Genomic DNA, 25,444 nt, shown 5'->3' on the forward strand with positions numbered 1-25,444 from the left:
AATTTAAATTAGCCTAGCATAGTAGTGCATGCCTGTAGTCTCAGCCACTCAGGAGGCTGACACAGGAGGATCACAAGAGCACTGAATAGAGAGGACTTCTGCTGTTTCTCAAATGATTTTTTTTTAAGAGACAGGATCTCACTCTGTCAAATTTTTTGTAGAGACAAGGTCTTGCCATCTTGCCCAGGCTAGTCCTCTGGCCTCAGCTTCCCAAAGTCCTGGGATTACAGGACTTTGCCCAGCCAGTACAATTTAAATATACAGAGTGCATGTTTTGATCACTGCAAGGCAAGCCTGACTCAACAGCTGCTAGAGCTAGAAAAAATTCAGATTATTATACTGAGCAGCAAAATAATAATTACTATTATTATGACTTAGAATACTATCTACTTCCAAGGTAAGCAATAAGAATTCTTTGAGATGTAAAATACTAACATTATTCAAGAAACAGATGTTTTGTATTAACATTAAAAACATTTATTCATCTGAAAACATGACTTGGCAACAAAAAGAAGCCCTAACAGCAATTAGTAATGGATCAACAAACACAGTAACATCTCAGCTAATCCTTAACAATCTTTCTTAAACTTTTAGGTATCTAAGTCTAACTTGGAAATCAAAGGAAGTTCAGATCTGAAGACTAGCTCTTCCTGAAACTTGTTTCTAACATCACTAGACCACTATTCAGGTATAAGTCAAACAAATTTAGTCTTTTAGGTATCTTTCTTCTTTGCTTAGTTCACATCAGATACATGAATTTGTTACAACTTAACAGAAAGTCATGAAAAATAGGATATTTCACTTACATAAAGCACTGTATCTATCAAAACTAGAACAATTAAACAGTGATCCTAACACTATGTTATTCAGTTCAAACAGCTTGAATTACAGAAATGATACAGCTGATTACTAAGCCAGTAACAGGATCACCTGGACAAGATAAAGGCTTAAAGATAACTTTAACTTGCTAAACACCGAAAAAGAATTATACCAAAAGACAATTAAAATTGGAGGGAAAGTCAAATACTAGAGTGATTTCTTTGTATTTTCTTTTGAACATTTACATTAGGGGCACTTCATGAATTTATGTTTTTCAGGTTTTTAACTTCAGTTTTTAACTATCTTTCTAACCAGCTTTATGATGTTAAACTAACTTCAATCAAACTCAAGAATAAGAGACATAACACAAAAATAGTTATCTTTATAACTTGCTAAAATATTCCATCTGGCTAATAATACTAAGTTCACAGACAAAGGACCCCTGAGGTTCAATTTAAATCCCTCAGTGGTAAAAAGAAAGGAAAATGAAGCTCAGTGATAAGGACTAATCTCTCAGTTTTCATTCTCTTTGCCCTATATTAATTGCACGGTATCTCCTATTTCTGATGTGAGTTACCAGTTCAAAGAGATGTGTTTTATTATTGCTAGTCTACTATATTTTATTGGCTAGAAAACAAATTTTAAAAATGAACTTCAGTAACATGGACAAATTTAGTGCACACTGCTCTAGACATTTTTTCTTTTCTTTTTTTTTTCTTTTGAGACAGAGTCTCGCTCTGTCACCCAGGCTGGATGGAGTGCAGTGTCACAATCTCAGCTCACTGAAACCTCTGCCTCCCGGGTTCAAGCAATTCTCCTGCCTCAGCCTCCTAAGTAGCTGGGATTACAGGCGGGCACCACCATGCCCAGCTAATTTTTTGTATTTTTAGTAGAGATGGAGTTTCACCATGCTGGCCAGGCTGGTCTCGAACTCCTGACCTAGTGATCTGCCTGCCTCGGCCTCCCAAAGTGCTGAGATTACAGGTGTGAGACACTGCGCCTGGCCAACATTTCTTATTATGAAGACCTGCATCCCTTCTTTCCCACTCCCTTCAACAAGTCCTATTCCCCCGCCATAAAACTAAACCAAAGGTAAAAACAAAGCATGGATAGCTAAACTCTATGAGCAATCTACTTTGCCAAATGTTTTTACCTACTTTCTAACAAAAACTTAGAAGCAAAATTATTAATAAGGAGCAAAAATAGTGTTTTATTTCTTCTCTTAGCTTTGGACAATTTTCTGGTACTCATAAAAGTAGTAAGAGGAAAAATTAGCACACAAAAAAAAGCCAGGGTGATGATGAAGCACAGACCTTGAGCTGGTTATATGCATTTTAAAAAATTCATTCCTAAATTAAAATCAAAGGTAATTAAATTCAGGTTATATTAACTATTCTGAGTTGAATGTGTTGATAATGGGACTTTAAAATCCTGTACCCTACTTCAATTTAATTTTAAATTTTGTTTTTGTTTTTGTTTTTTGAGACAGAGTCTCACTCTGTCACCCAGGCTAGAGTGCAGTCATGCCACCTCGGCTGACTGCAACGTCCGTCTCCCAGGTTCAAGCAATTCTCATGCCTTAGCCTCCCAAATAGCTGGGATTACAGGTGTGCGCCACCACGCCTGGCTAATTTTTGTATTTTCAGTAAAGACGGGGCTTCACCATGTTGGCCAGGCTGGTCTGGAACTCCTGACCTCAGGTGATCTGCCCACCTCAGCCTCCCAAAGTGCTGGGATTACAAGCATGAGCCACCGTGCCTGGCCTAATTTTAAATCTGAATTTAAGTTCTCTCTCCCAACTATACAAGATGGTAATATTGAGAATGGGCAGGCACATTCTCATAAACTAACAAGAAAGTAAAGCAGTGATATGTTTAGTTCCTCAATATTCCCATGTCATTCCATTATGTTCAACTTATATTTAGTGAGTGCCTACTAGGTGTCAGGCACTGTCATCTATTAAACATTAACTCTCTGGCCATGCCTTTAATAGAGAATTTGACCTACTCCAGTCCTTGAAAGGGTCACCTTATAAAACTCATGATACCCCATCAACTCTGCTATACCCAACCATACATGACTGGATTGTGGTTGGCATATGACAAGGCTGGGCCAATCTGATACTCTTTACCAGGAACAGGGAATGGGATCCTGGGAGCCTGCATAAGATAACATGAAGCACTTGAACTACCGGGTCAGGCAGTGCGTGAGCCACAGAAGATGTCAGAGTAAACAAAAGTTGAAGACTCAGGGGAGGCCATTCTGCTCTAGGAGAAATAGGGGAGAGGGTGGGGGTTGGGTATCACAGTCCATGTACATACAACCTACCTGTATTTCATTTCTTACCTATTCTTGAATGTCTAACACCTATGAAGTTGCCTACTGTGTCCTTTCAATACACCTCTCTTTTACTTGTGACTTGTATGAGTGGTGTTCCTATTCCTTATGGGCAAAAACACTTTAGCATTATATTAGGTCCTGCAACAGACACAAAGATGAGAAATACTTAGTCCTCCTGCCCTAAAAGACCATATGGTTAGGACCAGGTAAGTATATAAATAACCATATATAAGGCAGACTATAAGTGGCATAAAAAGTACTATGAGGTTTCAAAAAGAGAGGGTCATATCATATCCAATTCAGAACATCAAAACAGTTTCACCAATGGCGAGCGAGGCATGGTGACTCACACCTGTAATCCCAGCCTTTGGGAGGTCGAGGCAGGTAGATCACTTTAGGCCAGAAGTTTGAGACCAGCCTGGCCAACATGGTGAAACCCCATCTCTACTAAAAATACAAAAAATAGCTGGGCATGGTGGTGCACACCTGTACTCTCAGCTACTCAGAAGGCTGAGGCATGAGAATTGCTCGAACCTGGGAGGCAGAGGTTGCAGTGATCCAAGATCATGCCACTACACTCCAGTCTGGGCAACAGAGTGAAACTGTCTCGGGAGGAAAGAGAACTAAATAGTAATCATAATAGACAGTAGTCTGAGATTTTTCAAATGTATTTACTAAGAAAAATAAAATACTAAAATCCTAGATCAGTCTACCAAAAACAAGTTTTTAAAAATTTTTCTGGTCCTTAAAGTCCAAAAATCTGGAATCTAGTAATGACTGAGTCATAGGACTTCGCAACTGACTGGTTGTAAGAGATGAGAGTAACAGAGGAGTTAAAAACAGGTGCAGTTTTCAGCCTAGATGATGTTGAGAATGCTGGTACTGAAACAGAAAAGTTCCCAACAGGTGGATTTGGGGGTGAGGAGTGAAGGCAAGTTCTGTACTGGATAAACTGACTTGAGGTAAGTAGCAGGATATAGTTCATTAATACACTGGGGGAAGAGCAGAAAGAGAAGCCATCTCAACTAGAGAAAACAGATTTTTCAAAAATTCCAAGTAAAAAATCGTCCTCTAAAAAAGGAACCAAAAGACTCTTCACAATGTCTGTTTTTTCTTCCGCGTTTTGAACATTCCATTTTTGCACAGCTACTGATTTTCCTGCCATCTGTCTCTCTATATTGTTTTTTCCTGGTTACAGATGAGGGATTTTTAAGAATGGAAGTTAGAGGCCTATAATCTCAGCCTAACATCTCAACACTTTGGGAGGCTGACGTGGGCGAATCACTTGAACCCAGAAGTTCAAGGCCAGCCTGGGCAACATGGCAAAACCCCATCTCTACAAAAAATTAGCCAATGGTGGTGGCATTAGCCTGTAGTCCAAGCTACTCAGGAGGCCGAGATGGGAGGATCGTTTGAGCCTGGGAGGCAGAGGTTGCAGTGACATTGCAGAGGTTGCATTGAGATTGCACCACTGCACTCCAGCCTGGGCGACAGAGCAAGATTCTGTCTCAAAAAAAAAAAAAGAATGGAAGTTAGTGGAAGGACCTGATGACACACACACACACACACACACACACACACACACACACTCTCTCTCTCTCTCTCTCTCTCTCTCTCTCGCACGCACTCCTTTCCCCAGGAGAAAGTATGCTGTAGAAGAAACCAGGGAAGGAAGAGAGAAAGTATGCTGTAGAAGAAACCAGGGAAGGAAGAGAGACAGGATAAGAAAAAAGGAAGTATCTGCAGAGGCCTAACAACTCCCTTTTCCTTCCCAAGAAGCTACAGGATGAAGAAGCTCAGCACCACGGGAGAGGAACAGCATAGTGCTTCAGGTTTTACTAACCATCTCTAAAAGATCTCTAGACTAGGAATCACTTTTATCAGAGACAACTGCCTAAAAACTAAAAGACTTTTTTGTAATAGTGCATATAAGTTTAATATGCTAAAAATTATTTTTTAAAGAAATGTAGTAGCAGCGCTTATTAGAACCTTACATGCCCTGTGAAATCTAGTATTAAGCACCCTACTCTATGGTCATCAGTGTACTACAGGAATAGCATAGTCAGGGAAGATAACATTATTTCAATTCCTGAAACGGGCTGTATTTTCAGACTGCAAAAGTGATTAATGCTTCTACATGTGGCTTGTCAATTATCCCAGCACCATTTGTGGAATAGGGTGTCCTTTCGCCACTTCACATTTTTGTTTCTTTGTCGAAGATCAGTTGACTGGAAGTTATTTGGCTTTATTTCTGGGCTCTCTATTCTGTTCCATTAGTCTATATGCCTGTTTTTACACCAGTACCATGCTGTTTTGGTGATTACGGCCTTACAGTATAGTTTGAAGTCAGGTAATCTAATGCCTCTAGGTTTGTTCTTTTTGCTTAGTCTTGCTTTGGCTATACAGGCTCTTTTTTGGTTCCACATGAATTTTAGGATTGTTTTTTCTAGTTCTGTGAAGAATGATGGTGGTACTTTAATGGGAATTACATTGAATTTGTAGATTTGCTTTTGGCAGTATGGTCATTTTCACAATATTGATTCTACCCATCCATGAGCATGGGACGTGTTTCCACTTGTTTGTATCATCTATGATTTCTGTCAGCCATGTTTTGTAGTTTTCCTTCTAGAGGTGTTTCACCTTCTTGGTCAAGTATATTCCTAAGTATTGTTTGTTTGTTTGTTTGTTTTTTGTTTGCAGCTATTGTAAAAGGTTGAGTTGTTGATTTGATTCTCAGCTTGGTTGCTGTTGGTGTATAGCGCTACTGACTTAAATCTAAGACCCAAAACCATAAAAATTCTAGAAGATAACATTGGAAAAACCCTTCTAGCCATTGGCTTAGGCAAAGACTTCACAACCAAAAACCCAAAAGCAAATGCAAAGACAAAAATAAAAATAAATAAATGGGACTCAACTAAACGAAAAAACTTCTGAGCAACAAAAGAAATCAGCAGAGTACAGACAACCCAGAGTGGGAGAAAATCTTCACAATCTATACATCTGACAAAGGACTAATATCTGGAATCTACAAGGAAATCAAATCAGCATGAAAAAAACAATCCCATCAAAAAGTGGGCTAAGGACATGAATAGACAATACTCACAAGATATACAAATGGCCAGCAAACTTACGAAAACATGCTCAACATCACTAATTATCAGGGAACTACAAATCAAAACCACAATGTGATACCACCTTACTCCTGCAATAATGGCCATAATAAAAAAAATAAAAAAATAATAGATGTTGGCATGGATGTGATGAAAAGAGAACACTTTCACACTGTTGGTGGGAATGTAAACTAGCACAACCACTACAGAAAACAGTGTGTAGGTTCCTTAAAGAACTAAAAGTATATCTACCATTTGATGCACCAATCTCACTCCTGGGTATCTACCCTGAGGAAAGAAGCCATTATACAAAAAAGATACTTGCATACACATGTTTATAGCAGCACAATTCACAATGGCAAAAACATGGAACCAGCCCAAATGCCCATCAATCAACGAGTGGATAAAGAAAATGTGATATACACACACACACACACACCCCTCTACACCCATGGAACACTACTCAGCCATAAAAAGGAATGAAATAATGGCATCTGCAGCAACCTGGATGGAATTGGAGACCATTACTCTAAGTGAAGTAACTCAGGAATGGAAAACCAAACATCGTACGTTCTCACTCATAAGTGGACGCTAAACTATGAGGATGCAAAGGCCTAAGAATGATACAACGGACTTTGGGGACTCAGGGGAAAGGGTGGGAAGGTGGTGAGGGATAAAGGACTATACATTGGGTACAGTGTAGACTGCTCAGGTGATGGATGCACCAAAATCTCAGAAATCGCCGCTAAACTTATTCACGTAACCAAACATAACCTGTTCCCCAAAAACCTATTGAAATGTTAAAAAAGGGAAAAAAGTGACTAATGCATTCAAATAAAAGACACAAAGAATGATACGTGCTTATAAAACACAAAGCTTTTTTTCCCTGAAACACAAGATGCATCCTCACATGAAATGTAACTGGCTATGAACCTTATCCCAAGTAAATGGCAAACATAATAAAGGGTATAATCCCATAGGAGGATATAATGTAATGGCATGTTTACCAAAGGGCAGTCTTATTCTCAATAATAAGCATATTTAGCCAATAATATGCAGCAATTTAAATATAATTAACTGTATAATATAGAGTTTAAGTAAATTAGATGATTCCAGTTATCTGCATGCAACTGGCTTTTTGCCATACTACCACCAGCAAATCCCAAAGTTTTTTTTCATGTTTTCTCAGAACCTGCTAAAGGAAACTATCAAGAAACAGAAATAGAGAGAGCAGATCATTCAATAACTTACAAAACTAAGTATCTTCATTAGTACAGTGATGAGTAAAAAAAAAATGGACTAACATTTAATTCCTTTCACTACAAAAAGATATTAAAATTCTTTGAAGATCTTTGAAAATAGTATATTAATATGAAAAATAATAAAACAGCTGTCTGAAAAACCTCTGAAAAAAGTAGCTAAAATGGTAATTCTCACGATCATCATCTTCAATAGAAGTGACCACTTACTATTTTTTATTTGCTAGGCACTAATGTGAAGCATTTTACATGCATTATCTCATTTCATATTATGAAACATCATCTCTGCTTTACACATGTAAAAATTATTATTCTTATGGTTAAGTTACTTGCTCTGGGTCTCAGAGCTAATAAATGGAGGTAGAACTTAAATTCAGTTTTGTGTGAATCCAAAAGCCGTGCTCTTATCCATTATACCAGTGCTTCCCAACCTTTGTCACATGATGGCGCACATTAAAAATATTTGTAAGGCTCATTGGTGTGAGCTGAAAGAGCTTGGTGAAAAAAAATTTTCTTGCTTGCCCTGGGGTCAAAAAAAACAAAAACAAAACCCGCACACACAAAATTTCTTTTTATTATGAAATTATGGCATGAAAAAATACAAAGTATTACAGATGATATTAAATATTAAATTGGTATAAATTTAGTATTTATACCAAATAAAATTTTTTCAAATTACCAAATTCATGGTAGGGTAGGCACAGTGGCTCACACTGGTAATCCCAGCACTTTGGGAGGCTGAGATGGGAGAATCACGAGGCCAAGCATTTGAGACCAGCCTGGGCAACATAATGAGACCCCCATCTCTACTTTTTTAAATAGTAAATAACCAAATTACCAAATTCAAGAATGATACAAGAGGAAATCATACCAAAGATGTTCAAATGTAATTTCAACTGTTGTAAAAGTTTGAACTTATAAAAATGATTTAAAATTTCAATGCTATATAAAATTTGTAAACAGCACACCTATATGCCATCCTAAGCACTGGAACATTGGTTGGGAAGCTTTGCATAGTATTTTTTCAATAGAATGTCATAATTAAACACTAATTCGATATACCAAGATCTTTCCAAGAACACTTTTTTTTTTTTTTTGAGACAAAGAGTCTCACTTTGTCACCCAGGCTAGAGTGAAGTGGCGCCATCTCTGATCACTGCAACCTCCACCTCCCGGGTTCAAGCGATTCTCCTGCCTCAGCCTCCCAAGTAACTGGGACTACAGGGGCACACCACCACGCCCGGCTAATTTTTGTACTTTTAGTAGAGATGGGGTTTCACCATGTTGGCCAGGCTGGTCTCGAACTGCTGACCTCAGGTGATCCACCAGCCTCAGCCTCCCAAAGTGATGGGATTACAGGCAGGAGCCACCACGCCCAGACCTTTCCAAGAACATCTAAACCAAATTCGAAGCAAAGGTTACCAAAGGAAGAATTACAATACTGAAGTGTCTGTAAATAATCTGGCCCACACTAGCTGCTTAATTTGGTATAATTTCCATAATACCTACAATCTGTAACATTCATTTTGACTTAATAAGAATAGCTAATCTTCATGGAGCTAGTACTATGTGACAAGCTGTGTTCTGCTTTACATTATTACCATATTTAATCTTCACAGCAATCCTAGAAGTAGCTCTATTTTCTCCATTTTAAAGATAAGAAAACTGAGGCCAAGAGAAATTAACTTTCCCAAGGCTATAACTAGTAAATGGGAATTAGGATTTGAAGCAGTCTGACTTCAGGACCCATGCTATTAATCACCATATTAAACTACACCCCCATAAGAAAGAAAATATATCATGTGTCAGGAGACAAAAGGGTAAGTAGATAGATCTCAACTTAAACTAAGTTCCATAGTGATAAAGTAAAAATTACTTGCTCCTACAGCAAAGGAGATATTATCCAGGAAAAAGAAAATTGTATACTGTTTGGGGTATATTTCGCTTATAGAAATAGCATAGAAGATAATTTTAATTTCCTATGTGTGTTACGATATGGCTCAAGCAAGAACATATGTTTCTGCAACCTATTTGAATTTGTGGATTTAACTTGCTCAAGAATATTTTTAAAATCTTACTTAAAAAAGAATAAAGTTGGTAAAAATTAAAAGCAAATATGTTTAGTACTTTGATTTTTACTTACTGCTTTTCAAGTTCCCTAAGTCAAGTGTCTAATTTTGTTTTTAATTAAATGCACTACAGATAAAATCCTGAACAAAAATTCTTCTAGACATCTGGACAAGTTCCGCCTATCCAAATTCTGCCTGCCTAATCCTGCATTTTGGAAGAAAGTCTCAAAGTTTCCAACTACATTACAATAAGCTGATGAGGGTATCTCTGTTGGTCAGTGTAAATCAAATCACTCACAGAAGATGAGAATACATCTTTAATTTCATAACCAATCGATCAATAAATAAAATGTTGGCCGGGCACGGTGGCTCACGCCTATAATCCCAGCACTTTGGGAGGCCAAGGCGGGTGGATCACAAGTTTAGGAGATCGAGACCATCCTGGCTAACACGGTGAAACCCCGTCTCTACTAAAAATACAAAAAATTAGCCAGGTGTGGTGGCGGGCGCCTGTAGTCTCAGCTACTTGGGAGGCTGAGGCAGGAGAATGGCGTGAACCCAAGAGGTGGAGGTTGCAGTGAGACGAGATCGCGCCACTGCACTCCAGCCTGGGCAACAGAGGGAGACTCCGTCTCAAAAAAAAAAAAAAAAAGTTAACGCCCTGAATGTTATAGTTTATATCAAATTTCTCAAAAGCCCCAAAGACCAGTGTTCAACATTTGCTGGCTCAGGCTGGTTAACAGTAAATATTTAAGGAGCACCTACTAGGTACCAGGGACCATGCATATCCACCTGTTATACAGACAGTGGCAGTCTAGAACTACAATTTGAACTCGCATCTTCTGAAAGTTCAGGTATACAAACCGGAAACTTAAGCTCCAATACATAAACTTTCCCTTTATAGTATATCCAAAAAAGCTATTACCAGAGCTTCTGCAATCTACAACCAACCAAATACGTTCACACGAAGAGACTAATAGGGGCACTTAGAATGTACAAAATAAGTCTTAGGTTACAGTGTACCTTCTGTCCTCTGGAGCTTTATACCACGAAAATTTAGCATTTCCCCTAAAGTGACTCCTTTTCCTCAAAAATCAATTGTTTTAAAAAGTAAATTTCTATTGCTTACAGAAACCCCTACTCCTACTTATTCTTCTCTAATGGAAATACTACCCCAGAAAATATTGGAAAATAATGGAAATACTACCCTAGAAAATCTTCACTAATAATGAAGAAATGTGGCTTGATTTATTAGTAAGCTAATGCCAGGATTCTTTGTATGATTTACTGAGCCTCTCAAAAATTTTGAAACTCATGTTGAGTAAAACACATCCGACTGTGTTTTAAAAAAGCCAATTAAAACGACTATCAGATAACATAAACATTAATTCCTGAAGTCAATGGTTTTGCTTTGAAGAGGCCACAAAGGATAAAACAGCCACCAGAAGTCTACCGTAGTCTTTACAGTAAATATGTCCAACTCTGTAACTTATCCTAAGATAACTATTCCAACTACACGTCATCTATAGCAACTGTTCAGCACCCTCCAATGTGTAATCTCTTGTTCACTAGATCTTCTGCTACACACCTCAAAGAAATCATTCTTTAAATTTCTTCAGCTCACACCATTTCCCATCCTTTTATAAAAACAGAAGAAGACGTTATAAAACTTTGAAAATAAAAATGATAGAAAACGGTGGAAAAGTAGAGATGGCCTCTGCACCCAAGCTCTTTTCCTTTATACCTGATAACTTGTCATTTATCTCACCTACCTACCTTCACGTTCCTAGATAATCCAGGGTTCTTCCAACAGTTAAAATGGCTCTCTCACTAACAAATGTCAACGTCCTTATGTGGCCATTCTGTTCCAGTCTCTATACCATCCATTCAAGCCTGCTAGCTTTATCCTGCCAAAGAACCACGACGCTCCAAACTCACAAACCATTATACAAGCCCAACATATACTCTATGCCGTCCTCGTTACCAACACGCTCCAACCCAATGTAAAACCTTCCTAGTATCAACTCTTCCTTTATGAGCTTTTCCAATATTCCTACTCCCTCAACATCTACCGGCCCATACTCCCAAGCCTCTCTGCTAAACGCAATTCCAACCCGGAGTCACACCCTCTACATCCTAATTCCCGCAACCCCAAAACCCCACCCCCCTCATCACGCCCTCTGGGGCCTCAGCTAGGAACCCCAACACCCCGCCCCACGCCCGGCACGCCCTCCAGATCCCTTTAGGGTCCTTTCCGTCGGCCCGACCAGACCCCGTTCAGGCCTTCCAAGCGCCTAGGCTCTCCCGACCACCACTCAGTCCCCGCCTCCAGCCCCTCACCGAGTAGCAGCAGCTTCACTTCTTTGGCCGCTTTTTCCCCGTCCTCCCGTAAGTTGCGGTCGATCATCTTGCTTCGCTCCACTGCCGCCTTGTCTTCGGCGCTCAACGTGCAGCCCATGGCGGCGGCGGCGGGAGAGGGGACACGGGCCCGGACTCACTCACACCACGGGAACTGCGGCTCGGCAGGCTGAGGCACCGTCTATTGCTGGGCGGTGGCCCTCTCCGTCGGCTCCCTTAGCGCCCAGAAGAACCGGATATCCGACGTTTACGACACTTCCGGCGACGCCCCGCAGCCTTCACCGTTTAAACCACTCTCCTCAGTGAGAGAAGTTGAGACCGAAAGCGGAAGTCAGGGGGTCCTGGCGGCTGGGTTTGGCGGCGGATCTGCAGAGTTTCGAGGTTCTGTCAAGTTCGCTGCCCGCCGCCCAACTTGAAGCCTCATTTACCTTTCGGCTACCTGATTTGGATAAATGGAGAAAAACCGGGGCCTCCAACTCATAATGCCTTCCCGCGTTCAAGATGCCAGTTTTGGGGCGGAGATTTCTAAATTAAAGCCTACATCCCGCGCGGGAATTTCTGCTGGTAATTTCTTGCCTACCAGAAAACCCCTTTGATCTCTGGCTGTGGAGACTTGGGGCCCCTACCCAAGTGTGGGACACTGCCTCCGTTGGGGTTAGCTCGGATCAATGGAATGGGAACAAGCTATCCGGCCTGGGCGCCGTTCACGTCTCACATCTGAGATCGTAACACCGACTGTGCTTAGGACCTCAGCAATAACTTTTTGCCCTTTCTGGCCCACTGACTCCTCTCAAAATGTCCCCTGGTCCTTTTGCTATTCACGTATTTCTGTGGGCTTGAGATTTGCTTAACTCCTATGTTGGCAAAAGGCCACTTGAAATCGCTAGCAGATACTCGATAACCTGAAAGGTAAGCCTGTAGTTCCTCCATAAAATTTCCATGCTGCCGTTCTCTCCAGTATAATTCAGATCTTCCTACCTTAGGGTCTTAGAACTAAAGCCAAGATAAGTCAACTTCAATTCCACACCCCGAAACAAAGCAGTGCATCCTGTGAATCTCCTACTAAAATTTCCTGTTGCGATAACATGCAAAAGGAGAAGTTCTAGTAAAATTTGCCTCTCAGCCCTAGTATCACCTGAAACTTAAGTCCACTGTGAAAGCCCCAGGCAGATAGCATCTTTCACTAATAACCCTGGATACTGCGTGAAGGTAGTCCTAAATCAACTTTTCAGGCAAATAAGCCCACAATTACTATACAATCTAGCGAAGGGAACTCAGTCCCTAAAACGTTTCCCTGTGATTGTAAATTTCTTTCTCTAATAGAATCTGAACTTGAGAATGTAAGGTCCCAACAGAGAGGTTTATATAGTGATGATTCATTAATTAGAAGGATTTAATTAGAGGATTAGAGCCACCTTAAAAAGCCTCGTCCACTGTAACTCTTAGCAATGCCAATTCTTCAACGTTTGAAAAGTCCCCCAGTCATTCCCAAATGACTGTTAAGAATGAAAGGGACTGCTTTTCCATTATCAATACTTTTGGGGAAAAAGGGCAAGAGGAAAGGGAAGTAAAACCAGTATTTATTGAATACCTATTTGCCAGATACGGCTAGGTGCTTCCACATCCCATCTCTTAATCCTCACAACAACCCTGTGAGGTAGGTAATAATGATCCCCATTTTTACAGGTGAGGAAGTAGGCTCAGAGAAATTAAGCAGCTTTCCCAACTTCACACAGTGAGTAAGTACATCTGTCTGACCCCAGAGTTACCCTTTTCTATCATGCCCCTGTAGGATATTGCCTGGGGACACCTGACAACAGAAAGTCTAACGTTTTCATCTAGGATTGGGAGTTACCCCAACACCAGCAGGATGCAGGAAAAAGTAACTGACCGGATGGTTGCCTCAATCTGTTGATTCTTCAGTGAGTTAGCTCAGATTTTGTCCAGGAACAGCTTTCAGAGCCAAAGATTACGTATTGAACTTTACCAAGGCATCTGGTGACTAGAAAACTCCTGGAAGGTGGTCATAGCAGAAATTGTTGGGAAAGTTCTCAGCATAATAAAAAAGAAATTTTTATTTCCTTCATGATCCACTCCTACAGGGAAAAATAAATGGCAAATGAACCCATGTATGTCAAACTCTGTAATAAACACCAGTAAGATCACAGTGTCAGGAAATTTCAGCCTGAATTAAAGATACCCTTGCTCTTAAAACTTTCTTCTTTGATGTATGTGAAGGAAGGGCTGTAGGGCAAGATCAAAGGAAAAGGCAAAATAAATTAACGAAATGGCTGCCAGGCAATGTTTAATGCCCTCCCCTTCCTCCTCCCACCGCATACACTTGCCTTTCCTCCTTCCATTGGACTCACACTGCCACCTGCTGGCAATTCTTTGGATCTAATAGCTGATCAATGGTGTTTGAAAGAAGAGTTTTTTTCCCTGTCTAGGAATGATTGATTCCTCTGTATGCATTTATTTTAATAGGGAGGAGAGGTGAACATGTTTTTCAATCACGAAGGACTCTCCTCCCTATATATACTATGTTTTTAGGGGACTTCCACAATGTAATAGGCACTAGACTGGTATAATAATCTAGTGGTAGGAAGACAACCTAGAAATTTTCCTAGAACAAAGGGGGAAAGCTGTTTGCCCAGTTTCATTTAATTTTCTTTCTTCATTAGAGAGTTTCATTTACAACCCCTATGCTTTCCACAATCTGCAGGAAGCTTCCAGGTATGCATCTTGCTGCCACGGGCTGAACTCTCAGAAGTTAGAGCCATGAACATATTCTCCAATATATTTCTCAAGCACATTCTGTAGTGCTTTATCAGATCAAAGTGCTTTGTGAAAATATAAGGTATCTCATCAACTTAGACTATGAACTTCTTAAAAGCAATGACCACACAACCTGTGTGGGTCCCAGGGACTAGTGGATGTTCAACTATTATGCACTGAATTGAACTAAAGGAGTCAATGTTGATATCAGTATAACCTTTTGTCATAAAAATTATTTATTAGCTGTTTAAATGGGAGACTATCCCACTCCCACCAGCCCATTTCCCCTTTTGATGCTCAGTGAGCCAGGAATTTGTTCAAATACAGACCACACCACCCTCTGGCCCTGCCTTGACCTGTTAGTGTTACCTGATTCAATTGAGGGAAGTTGGATGGACAGATGGTCCCAGATGGGTGTCCTGTCCAGTTCGCAATTATTCCCTGTTTGTTGAAAATACCACCACCAATACCAACCAACACAGTTCCTACAGTCTCAATCAATGAACAGCCAAGACCAACTCCTGTGCCCTCTCTCCAACCCAGTGCTGCAGATAGGAGAGAGATTTAAGTCTTTGTCACTGAAGCTAATTTTGAGAGCGATGAATGGGAGTAGGAAGGCATTGAATGGATCATGGAAACCCCACCCTTCCCATGCCCAACCTTAAGTCTCTTGTACCCGATTGTCCAGGGGACTGGAGGTGGGTCGCTGCCATGAGGAGAGAGATCAGGGAGGCCAGTCCTGGAAAGAAAAGATTCGCAGTATTATTGATCAGGCTGATTACCTGGCCTCTCTGTTTCCAGCTACTTTACCAATTTAAATGCTAACCTCCACCCTCGCCCGTCTGACCCCCAGTCATTCTAATTCTTCCTCCTAAAAGAGAGGAAAGCCATCCTGCCTTATTTTTGTCTCTGCTAAGATCAGGCTCTACCCTTGATCTCCTGTGTGCAGGAGAGAGACAGAAAAATAGAACAGAAGGGCTTTTCCTGAAGAGTGGGAGAGAGAGCTGCAGTCAGCTTTCCTATCTTCTACTCCATGTACCCTAATTTCTATTTTGCCTTGTTTCTGGCCAAATTCAGTAAAGGAATACACCCTACTGGTCCTCTCACTTTAAGGAAATCTCAGGTATAAAACCAGAAAAATGATCTATTAACTCAAGTGGAAACACTTGGCTATAATTTAGTTCTTTTTAAACCTAGCAAGGAAATGAGAAAACATGGGTCATTTTCTTACCTTGCTTGGGTGCAATTACTGCCCTGGACAATTACACTGAAAAATAAAATATCCTAAATGGCCCCTAGAGTAACTCCAAACCTGGCCTGCTGCCCTGTATCCTCCAACTCCTACCCTTAGAGAATTCCCTGCTTCTGGAAGCATGGAAATTTCACCAGTTGAGAGGCTTCACCTCACCTTTGTGACCCTTTTCTCTCCTCACCGTCTCACCATACCCAGGTTCCCTCCCCTAGTAGTCAAAGATCACAGCCAAGTCCAAGGCTTTTGCACACATTCATCCTGTTGGCTCTTTTCCTGACCCAGGAAACACTAAGCAAAAGCTATGTGCAGAGACCCCAGCCTCAGCCCTAGCCGGCTGGGAAAAGGTGATCCCACAAGGTGGTCCTTGCGATCATAACTGGCCCGCAGCCCCATATCCCTCCGAGTGTCCAGCGGCCCATTATGACTCCAGCCGGGGTGAGGCAGCAGGACGGAGGTAGCTGTCTGACATGATGATGTCGCTGGTGAGTTGCTGCTCCAGGAACTCAGAGGTCTCCTCAGCTATCTGGCCTGGGATTCGAAAGTCAACAGCAGGTGGCTCCTGCTTGGGGCTGGGTAGGGGTCGGGAAACCCAGGACTCAGAAGGACAGCCAGTCCCCTGAAGGAACTGCAGGAAGTTCTCCTCAATGGAGCCCTCCCGGCTAGGCAGCCTCAGCTCCTCCTCTGGAGCTGGCTTGAAGAAGCAGACAAACTGCTTGCTGAGCTCCCCCCGGATCTGCCGGTTGAGACATCCATAGAAGAAAGGGTTGGAAGTGAAGCAAAAGTAGCCAATCCAGGTGACCACACTCTCCACCTGCCCAGTTGAAATGGGCTGAGCACTCAGGGCAACATAGAGGTGGAAAGAGAAGTAGGGCAACCAACAGAGCAGGAACTGTCCCCCCACAGCCAGGAGAACCACTGCTGCTTTCCCTCCCCCAAACGTCCGGTGTGGGGTGGTCTGGGGGGCGCCCGAGCTGGTGACCATCGTGGAGCGGCTGCTGAGAGATTCGGAGCGTTGCCGGGGTGTCTCCATCCACGTGGGCAGTGGCCCGTGCTGCATGGCAGCCACGCGGGCCACTCGGAACATGCTGCAGTAGACCACAAGGATGAGGAGCAGGGGCAACAGAAAGTAAAGGACAGCAAAGACCACCACAAAAAGCTGGCAGTAGGCACTGTGGCTCCATTGGAGTGAACAGCCTGGGGGGACACTGGGAGCTCCTTCCTCCCAGGAGACCCTTCCCAACACTGGCACAGAAGCCATGGCCAAGGCCTTCACCCACACACCCACCAGCACAGAGGCCACCAGCCCCAGCGTCATGCGCACCTCGTAGCGCATGGGGTGGACCACGTAATAGTAGCGCTCCACATTGATGGCTGACACCGAGAGGATGGCCAGGCTGACAAAGCACACGCTCAGGAACAAGTAGAGGCGGCAGGCCACCTCCCCAAAAAGGGCATGGTCAAAGAGGGCGGAGCTGGAGAGCATGGCTAGGGGCATGAGGGTCAGGGCAGCCAGCAGGTCCACCAGGCAGAGGTGGAAGACAAAGACAAATTTTCGGAGGGCAGGCGTCTTGGCGATCACGGCCATCACAGCGGCATTGCCAGCCACAGCAGTCAAGTCCAGCAGGAGCATGAAGAAGAGGGCCACAGATTCCGAAGCGACATCCTGTAGCCCCACCTCTGGGACCCCACTGGCAGTAGAGGGACCTGGGGTTTGAGGGACCCTCCCCAAAGTGGAAGAGTTCCCTGATGACTGGGGGATGGGTGAGGACTCCATGGGGCCAAAAGAGGGCACCCAGGGTACCTCCTGTCACAGGCCCATCCCCCATCCTAGTCCAGCGACCCTGGGATGGCGAGCCCAGGCCCAGGCTTCCCGGTTTCGTAGGGGGCACCTCCCACTGGAGCCTCTTGGGCAGGTTGTCTGCGTACAGAGCGCCAGGCCAGGCAGCTGAAGGATCAGAAGCTCATCCCCTTTCTGGCCGGAGGTAGCTCCAGGGTCTGCCTTGGTGACTGCTAAGAAGCAGGAGACGTGAGAGGTGCAGGAGCCTGTCCCACTCAACACTCCGCCTTCGGAATGGACTTCACCTCTTCCTTTTCCATCTCCTTTCTGCCATTCTTGTTCTCCACACCCTTCTACCCTTTCCAGAACTGTTAGCCGGGGATTCTAAATCCTGTTTCTCCTTCCCAGGGTCCTGCTGATCTCTGGGATAGTGCCTCAGTTTTAGGGTTCCTTATGTAAATTTCCTGATTTCTTGTCTCCTCAGAATGGCAAGAGCTGCTGGGGAGTAGAAGGAGCACAAAATTTAGTTTCTAGTCCCAGTTCTGGGCATTACTAACTCTGTGAATCTTCTGAATTTCAGTTTCCTCATAAATCCATCTGTAAAATGAAAGGAAGAACACTTGCTTCACAACTGTGTTTCTGGATCCTGCGTGATTTGTTAATAATAATACTAATGACAAGCAGTAGCATTGATACGGCGTTTTCCACATGCCAGGCCCTGTTCTCAGCACTCTACCTATATTAACTCATTTTATTCCTCACACAACCCTATGAAGTAGATAATATTTTTATCTCCATTTTGCAAGAGATGAAACTGAGGTCTAGAGAGGTTAAGTAACTTACCCAAGGTCACACAGCTAGTAAGCAGCAAGGGCTGGGCACCTACCTGAGCAGTCTGGCCCCAGGTCCAGTACTCTTGCCCACTGTGCCATGCCATATGTGAAGGTGCCCTCCTTGCCGGCTGGACTATAATAGGCATCCAGTAAATAGTTGTTGAATTTCAGCCGTCTCTAAAAATGTCTCTTGCTGCCCTAGGGTTATCATCTGAAAAGGGGAGCTGTGCTTTAGGCTCTTTTGACATCACTACTCCCAGCACAAAGAGCTGCCACTTTGGGAATGTTGAGTAGGAGCAGTGAAAACAAAATGTCCCGTCTGGAAGGAAACTGGGAGGCCAGCTCATCCAGCCTCCACTGCTCTCAAAGCCAGAAGTTGCTTTCAAGCTGCCCTCCTCCACCCACTCATGAACTCTTCAAGGCCACTGTGCCCCTCTTGTGGGAAAGAGCTGCTGCCAACCTCCTGCTCCCCAGATCCCCAAATCTCTGATCTCTGGAGCTGACCCTTGGAGGATCCCTGACCAAGAGCCGCATTGGTTCTAGACTGTTACTACAGTCACAGAACAAGAAGTAGGGAGGAGACACTGAGGTTGCTCAGTTTAAAAACCCATCATTTCTATGGCTGCAATAAAGAGGACCACATGGCAAGATGGGCCCCACTCTCCTCCACAGTTAGAGCCTTACAGTCACCTTTGGTTTTTGGTGTTTCCACAAACCTTACCCCAATCCAACTTCTAACATGCTATGCATGCAATAGGTGCTGGATACAATTTTGTGAATTGAATCAAACTCAAATTGGTAGTTGAATCCATGCCCCCTAGGACAAACTCCAAGAACACTCAGTCAGCCAGCTGTGTGCCAGCCAAGGGACTCTCTTGTGGAAAGGGTAGCCGGGGTTCCTGGACTTGAGGAAGTCCTAACTTTGGGCAACTGCCTAGAGATGTGCCTCTCTCTAGGGATACAGAAAGCTGATTTCACAGTTAAGATGCCCACAGAGACTTAGGGTCTGCAGAGAAGTTGAAGAGCGGGCACAAAAGTGAGACATCAGCTTCTCATTAGAGTCTACCAGGAAAAATGCCTGAAAGAAATGCTAGGAGAATCATCCTTCCTCCTTACTCTCCATGCTGTGATTTACCTATCCCTTCTGCCTATGAGTGAGGCCCAGATGATGTGGTTCAGAGTCCCTCCCTGGTGGCTGAAGGAGGAGAGGCCCACCATGTCTGGATGGACGTCAAGAGTCCCAGACGGAGGGAAGCAGACGTGGTTTCCACGTGGAGCTGGAGGGATGCCATGAAGCCATGATGGAGCCCTGAGCAAGAAGGCATTGGACATTGCTCTTTTTCGTAGCTCCCTCAAGCTTGCCAGTGTCTCCACAATGACTCCTAAATGCCAGGATTCCAATTTACCTCTTAACAGACAGATCAGTGTATCTGGCTAATGGGCACTCCCTCACTAATGGACTGGGGTTATGGAGGGGAGGGCTGCGGTGTAACAGTTTCATAGGTGAAACCAGGGAGCCTCACTCCTCTCCCAGGTCATATCATTATGCCTACTCCTCCAACAGATGCTTTCCTTCCCCCACTACTTACTTCCAACAGCACCCCTCTTACCTCCAGGACCTTCAGTACCTAGAAGGCTTTGCCACTAGGGCCTGAGGTCTGGGCCTCTAGCAGGGGCATGGTCAAGTTACAGGATGCAAGATGTGCATAAGTGCCCAGCCCAAGGCCACAGAGGTATTGGGATTCACGTGCACCTGTTTTCCAGATCCAGAGCTTCCATCCCAAAGACCTGGGCCTGGCCTTCCTTCAGACAAGAGCATACCCCTCCTAAGCTAGGGAAGATTTCCAGGGAGCTACAACACCTCTCCTCAGCAGAGTTGCCCACACCCAGGACACAGTTGCCCATCAGCTTGTACGCTGAAGGACCCATTCCTAGAATGTGGGAGACCCATCTCCGTGACATGGAGCAAGACAGATGGAGAATGCTGTTTGTCTGCAGGATGTGGGTACTCCTGCCGGCAGGAGATGATCAACCCCCCAGCTCTGGGCTTCAGAGATGCCCACACCCCAATACCGCCTTTGGGATACCTGAGAGCCCATCTCCTGATCAAACTGCTCACCAGAAGGTAGACAGGGCTGGTCCTTGGAAAGCCACCCTTCTGTGGGGATACCTTGGCACTCACCACCAGGCCCTGGGTCTGGCCCCCATTCCTGGCCTAGTCGGCAACTCCTACCTTTGCTGAGCAGTCCCGGCTCCCATGTGATAGCTCCTCTCAGCTGATGCTTCTCCAAGGCTGCTGAAGCCTGAAGCACTGCAGTGAGCGGTGAGAGGCAGCCGGCAAAGCAGAGTGCTCCGAGAGCCTCTGGGTCCTAATGGCCTCCTGCTTCCCACCCAGCCCCTCAGAGTCACTTCTGGAGCAAAAAGATGGGCACCAATGCCCCAGGCAAGGTGCCTGGCAGTGAGCTCAACTCCTCTCACTTCTCTCAGGCTGCTGGACTGCGTCTCAAAAATTTCGTGGGGCCAGGTAACGATAGGTAGGGGAGACCCTCCTGACCAGCCTGATGAAGTTAAAAAAAAAGTACATGGAGTCAGAAAATCCAGGTTTAAGACCTGGCTATGGCACTTACTAGCTGTGTGACCTTGGACAAGTTGCATTTTGGCCTTGATTTCTTAGCAGTTCAAATAGAAGATAGGAGAGATGCATGGTTCTGTGTGACATCAGAACCAAGGTGCTGATGCAGGCAGGTCAGCGCAGACCCAGGGCCCCAAGGCTAAGGCCAGGGAGGGGGCTGAGGCTCCAGGGGATGGTCCAAGGTTTGGCCCCTTTGGAAGCTGCCTAATGCGTATGGGGGACAGGTTTAGGAGCAGCACTCAGGTTTGAAGGGCAGCTGAAGGCCTTGTCTTAACCCTGCCCTTGCCTCCCAAAAGCACATTATTATTATTTGCTTAGATTGTATGTTTATTGGAACTGGGGCTGTGAGGGCTGATGGAGATTGGCAGGGAGGGGGCAGAAGGATCTAACATCACCCGGAGCCACCATGGGAACCACCACAACACTGCTTCCTGAAGGAGACAGAGTGGGAGCCAGGGACTCAGGAATGCTCACACTGATCTGGATTTGTGGGACTGGACAGAGCTAGGTAGCATCAGCCACTGAGCATCGCCCATCTGTGGCATGACGGGCCTTCAGAGATACAATGAAGGGGCACGGCCTCCCTCTAGCTATGAAGAAAATGATCATTTACCCGGGTACATGACTGATACCCAAGGATAGAATCCTAACATTGCAAAGCTGTAGGATGTCCTACAGGCCAAGGTATCCATGTTTCTGAGACCCAGAGAGATAGAGATTGCCCAAAGCCACATAGCTCCACATGGCAGAGCCATGAGCCTAAACAGGGAATTCAGGCATGATCCCCTACTCCAGAGCCTTCTTCCCTGATACTTGTCTATCTAGGGACTCCTTCTGCCTCTAATAAGGAAAAAGGGAATTCTGGAATTGTTTACCGGACCCAACCCAAAGAGCCATAAGAACGATGAGATACCCAAGGACCTCACTGGGACAAGTTGGCTGCCCCAAGCCCCAGGTCAAAAACAAAGAGGCCGCTGACCAACCAAGAGCCGATGCAGCAAGTGCCGCTGTCACCAGCCACCACTTTTTGAGTTGTTATGAGTGCCAGGCCCTTTACATACAGTTTCTTCGATTCCTACACCAATCTATGAGGCAGCCATGACTTGCCCTATTTTATAAGTGAGGAACCGGGTGCCGGAGGAGAAGTGACTTTCCCCAAATCACACAGCTAATAAGTGCCAGAGCTGATATTTGAACCCAGATCTGTTTGAAGTCCAAGTATTTCCTCCTCCTTCTCCCTTCATGCCGTGGCCTCTCCAGCGGCCTGACACAAGACTGTGGACTCCAGCCCTAAAAGCTGTCTTCATAGAAGTAGTCACTGCCTTCCAGAAAGCCTAAAACAGACCTCAAAACTAGGCATACCTGAGTACAAGAAATTCAAATGGAAATACCAAATTGAAAACCTGTAGACAGCAAATTGATTTTTAGGAAGCCCTGTGCTGTGTTGGCAAGATTAATTTGGCATCAAGCAGATTGTCTGGGATTAGGTAAGTCCTGTCCCTGCTCAGCACCCACATTCTTCCTGCAGGGCCCCAGCCCAAACTGGCATGGCCCCTTCCAAGGGATTCAATAAGAACCGGAGCAGACCTGGGCCCATTGGAACAGGATTTTAGAAAGAGCACTAGACTGGAGTCAGAAAACCTTGGTTCCAGTTTGGCGCCATTCTATTGGTTGGTGGTAAGACCTTGGCCTGTGAGTTGGCTGTCTGAAAATGGGCAAAATTCTTCACTTCCAAGCTTACCTAATAGTGGTAGGGAGCCTGCAAAACAAACATAGCCTGCCTCTCCGGCTTAAGGGAGCTAGTACAGGTAATCACAGCTCGTGTGGTGGCCAGCAGGCAAGGCGTCCGTGTCCTGAAGGCCCCTCCCAGAGAGCTATTGGGAAAGGCAGTACCAAAGAGGCAGCATGTTCCAGCTGTTGGAACCGTCTTGGCTCAGGAGGTCGGCGGGGGAACTGCTTATCCTAGCCTGTGGGCAAATAATAAATAATAATAATAATCATGCTGGCTGGGCACGGTGGCTCATGCCTGTAATTCCAGCACGTTGGGAGGCTGAGGCGGGCAGATCATTTGAGGTCAGGAGTTCAAGACCAGCCTGGCCAACATGGCAAAACCCCGTCTCTACTAAAAATACAAAAATTAGCTAGGCGTGGTGGCACATGCCTGTAATCCCAGCTACTCAGGAGGCTGAGGCAGGAGAATCGCTTGAACCCAGGAGGCGGAGGTTGCAGTGAGCTGAGATCGCACCATTGTACTCCAGCCTGGGCAATAAGAGTGAGACTCTGTCTCAAAAAAAAAAAAAAATAATAATAATAATAATAATAATGCTACTAGTTCTTGAAGGCCCCCTCTGGGAGGCACTTCTTATGCTGTATCTCATTAAATGATCTCAGTCAGGGTGTGGAGTAGCTACTGACAGCACACCCCCAACCCCACCTGCCAGTCCCTCCTTTTAGTAAAGCTTAGCACAATGGAGGGGGCAAGAAGACCAAGATGGAGAAACTGAGTGTGATCCCCCAAACCACATAAGAGATCCATGGCTCACTATGCTGTGCACACACCCAGGAAGGGAATCCTGTTACAGGACGGGGACCAGGCCCTGTTCCTGACAGTGGCACCCCTCCCCTTGGTATCATGGCAGGGCCCTTGGTGCTGAGGACTGATCTTTGCATCCTAGACTTGCTCTCTGGTACAGTTTTACCCAACCCTTGTGCACCAGCACCTCGTGACAGGGTCGTGTCTGCCCATCCACCCTTTTCTGCCCCAGGATGAGACCTGGAAGCCAATCAAGTTCATCTTTCATTCATCCATCCACTTCTTCAATAAACATCGAAGGCTTCTTATGTTGCCACTGCCCCCTCCCTAGAGCCCCTTGCCTGCCCAGTGGCACCCACTACCCTCCTTCTCTGCCTTCTCTGCCTTGTGTCAGAATCTGCTCTCAGGAAAGAGGCTGATAAACCCATTTGCACTGATAGCAGCTTAATGTGTTCTCTCTCCCAGGAATATTAACAATTTAACAGGGAACAAAGAGAAGCAGCAGAACGTTGGGATTCCAGCATCGACCAGGGATGTCCCTGAGATCCCACAACATAGACTGCCTGTCAGCCGCCTACTCCCTAGCCAGGCCTCCCCCGCCAAGCTGCTGGCATTGTGTCCTCTTGGCATCCACCTCCATCCGCATGGGCACCCAACCCCCCCGCCCCTGCCACCCAGACAGCAGGCTTACAGCTGGGACCTCCCCACCACAGCTCAGTTCCTGGCTTCCTGGAGCCCCCCTGTACCAGCACCAGCCATGCCTGCTTTCCAGGCACCCACCTCACCCTTTCCACCATCTGGGAGCCAGGCCAAGGGGCCAAGCAGGGAGGCAGAGGAAAGCAGAGGTGAGAGCCCTTCCATTCTCTTTATTCCCCCACTGTCTGGCTTACACCCCCTGCCAGGAGCTGAGATCCAATGGTATATTCAGCCTGCAGCTGCCACTGGTCATGTGAGCCCATTGCTAGGTTACAGGGACCCAAAAATAAATCCTTCCCAACCAGATTAGAAACTGGGGGCCTCGGATGAACCAGGCTCAAAAGAGTGGCAGGAACACCCACAGTGCATGTTTAGGCCAGGCCTGCTATGGACCAGGGCCCTTCCCATGCTGCCCACCTCCTGTCCGTCAGCAGGGGCTCAATGCTGGAACCCCACAGAAAAGTCCCAGAGAGCTCCTGGGTCTCCTATTTATTAATAACACAATAAACAGGTCTACAGGCTGAGTGGCCCTTCCTCACTAGCAATCAGGGTAATATCCTCTGCATGTTCTTCCCATCCAACCTTCCCATCATCAGCCTGTCCCTCCACAGGCCCTGCCCCACACCCAGTGTGTGGGCAAAGCAGAATTAGTCATTTGCCCTGTAGCCTGGGGGCCATCTGACCTAACAGTCCTTTTCCAGACTCGGGAAGGGAGCTCTGGCAGTAGGCACAGCACTAGGCGTATTCGTGTGAGTAGTCTTACACAATCTTTTCTGTTAGTCTCAATGATTCCATTTACAGCTATGGACACTGGGGCTTAGAGAGTTTTGCAGAGCCACACAGTTGAGCAACTGGGGTTCAAACCCCAGATCTATACTATGGGGATGAGGCAAGGAAGAAGACAGGGAAGCACAGTTACGGAAAGGGGAGTTCCCCAAAACCCTTCCCTGGGGCCTGAAAACTTGGCACTTTAATTGCTCTGAATTGGAGG

General features: G+C 45.0%; 2 protein-coding genes across 4 annotated transcripts in view; both read right to left on the reverse strand.

The window, feature by feature from the left end:
* The window catches only part of GNAI3 (G protein subunit alpha i3), a 46,313-nt gene extending 32,668 nt beyond the window's left edge, over nt 1-13,645 (reverse strand). The window contains exon 1 of the mRNA XM_054461917.2: nt 11,938-13,645. Within this exon, the coding sequence (XP_054317892.1) occupies nt 11,938-12,055 (118 nt within the window). The 5' untranslated portion in view covers nt 12,056-13,645. The remainder of the gene's footprint in view (nt 1-11,937) is intronic.
* A 308-nt stretch (nt 13,646-13,953) lies between these two features.
* GPR61 (G protein-coupled receptor 61) lies at nt 13,954-20,907 on the reverse strand. Of its 3 annotated transcripts, XR_010123817.1 has the most exons (4): nt 20,826-20,846; nt 16,139-18,356; nt 15,407-15,469; nt 13,954-14,051 (listed from the first exon to the last, which is right to left on the reverse strand). XR_010123817.1 is itself a non-coding variant. In XM_054461738.2 (2 exons), the coding sequence occupies exon 2, from the start codon at nt 17,754-17,756 to the stop codon at nt 16,401-16,403; it is 1,356 nt and encodes a 451-aa protein (XP_054317713.1). In that variant the 5' UTR covers nt 17,757-18,356; nt 20,826-20,907; the 3' UTR covers nt 16,067-16,400. The 3 variants fall into 3 exon arrangements, 1 of the variants encoding a protein (XP_054317713.1); XR_008495626.2 differs by lacking the exon at nt 13,954-14,051 and having other exon boundaries at nt 14,971-15,469; nt 20,826-20,884; XM_054461738.2 differs by lacking the exons at nt 13,954-14,051; nt 15,407-15,469 and having other exon boundaries at nt 16,067-18,356; nt 20,826-20,907.
* Between the last annotated feature and the right edge of the window lie 4,537 nt (nt 20,908-25,444).

The sequence above is a fragment of the Pongo pygmaeus genome, chromosome 1 (genome assembly GCF_028885625.2).
Source record: "Pongo pygmaeus isolate AG05252 chromosome 1, NHGRI_mPonPyg2-v2.0_pri, whole genome shotgun sequence".
Lineage (NCBI taxonomy): Eukaryota > Metazoa > Chordata > Mammalia > Primates > Hominidae > Pongo > Pongo pygmaeus.

Bases quoted from the DNA above. Each gene is read 5' to 3' on its own strand.
- GPR61 (XM_054461738.2), bottom strand. From the start codon at position 17,756: ATGGAGTCCTCACCCATCCCCCAGTCATCAGGGAACTCTTCCACTTTG.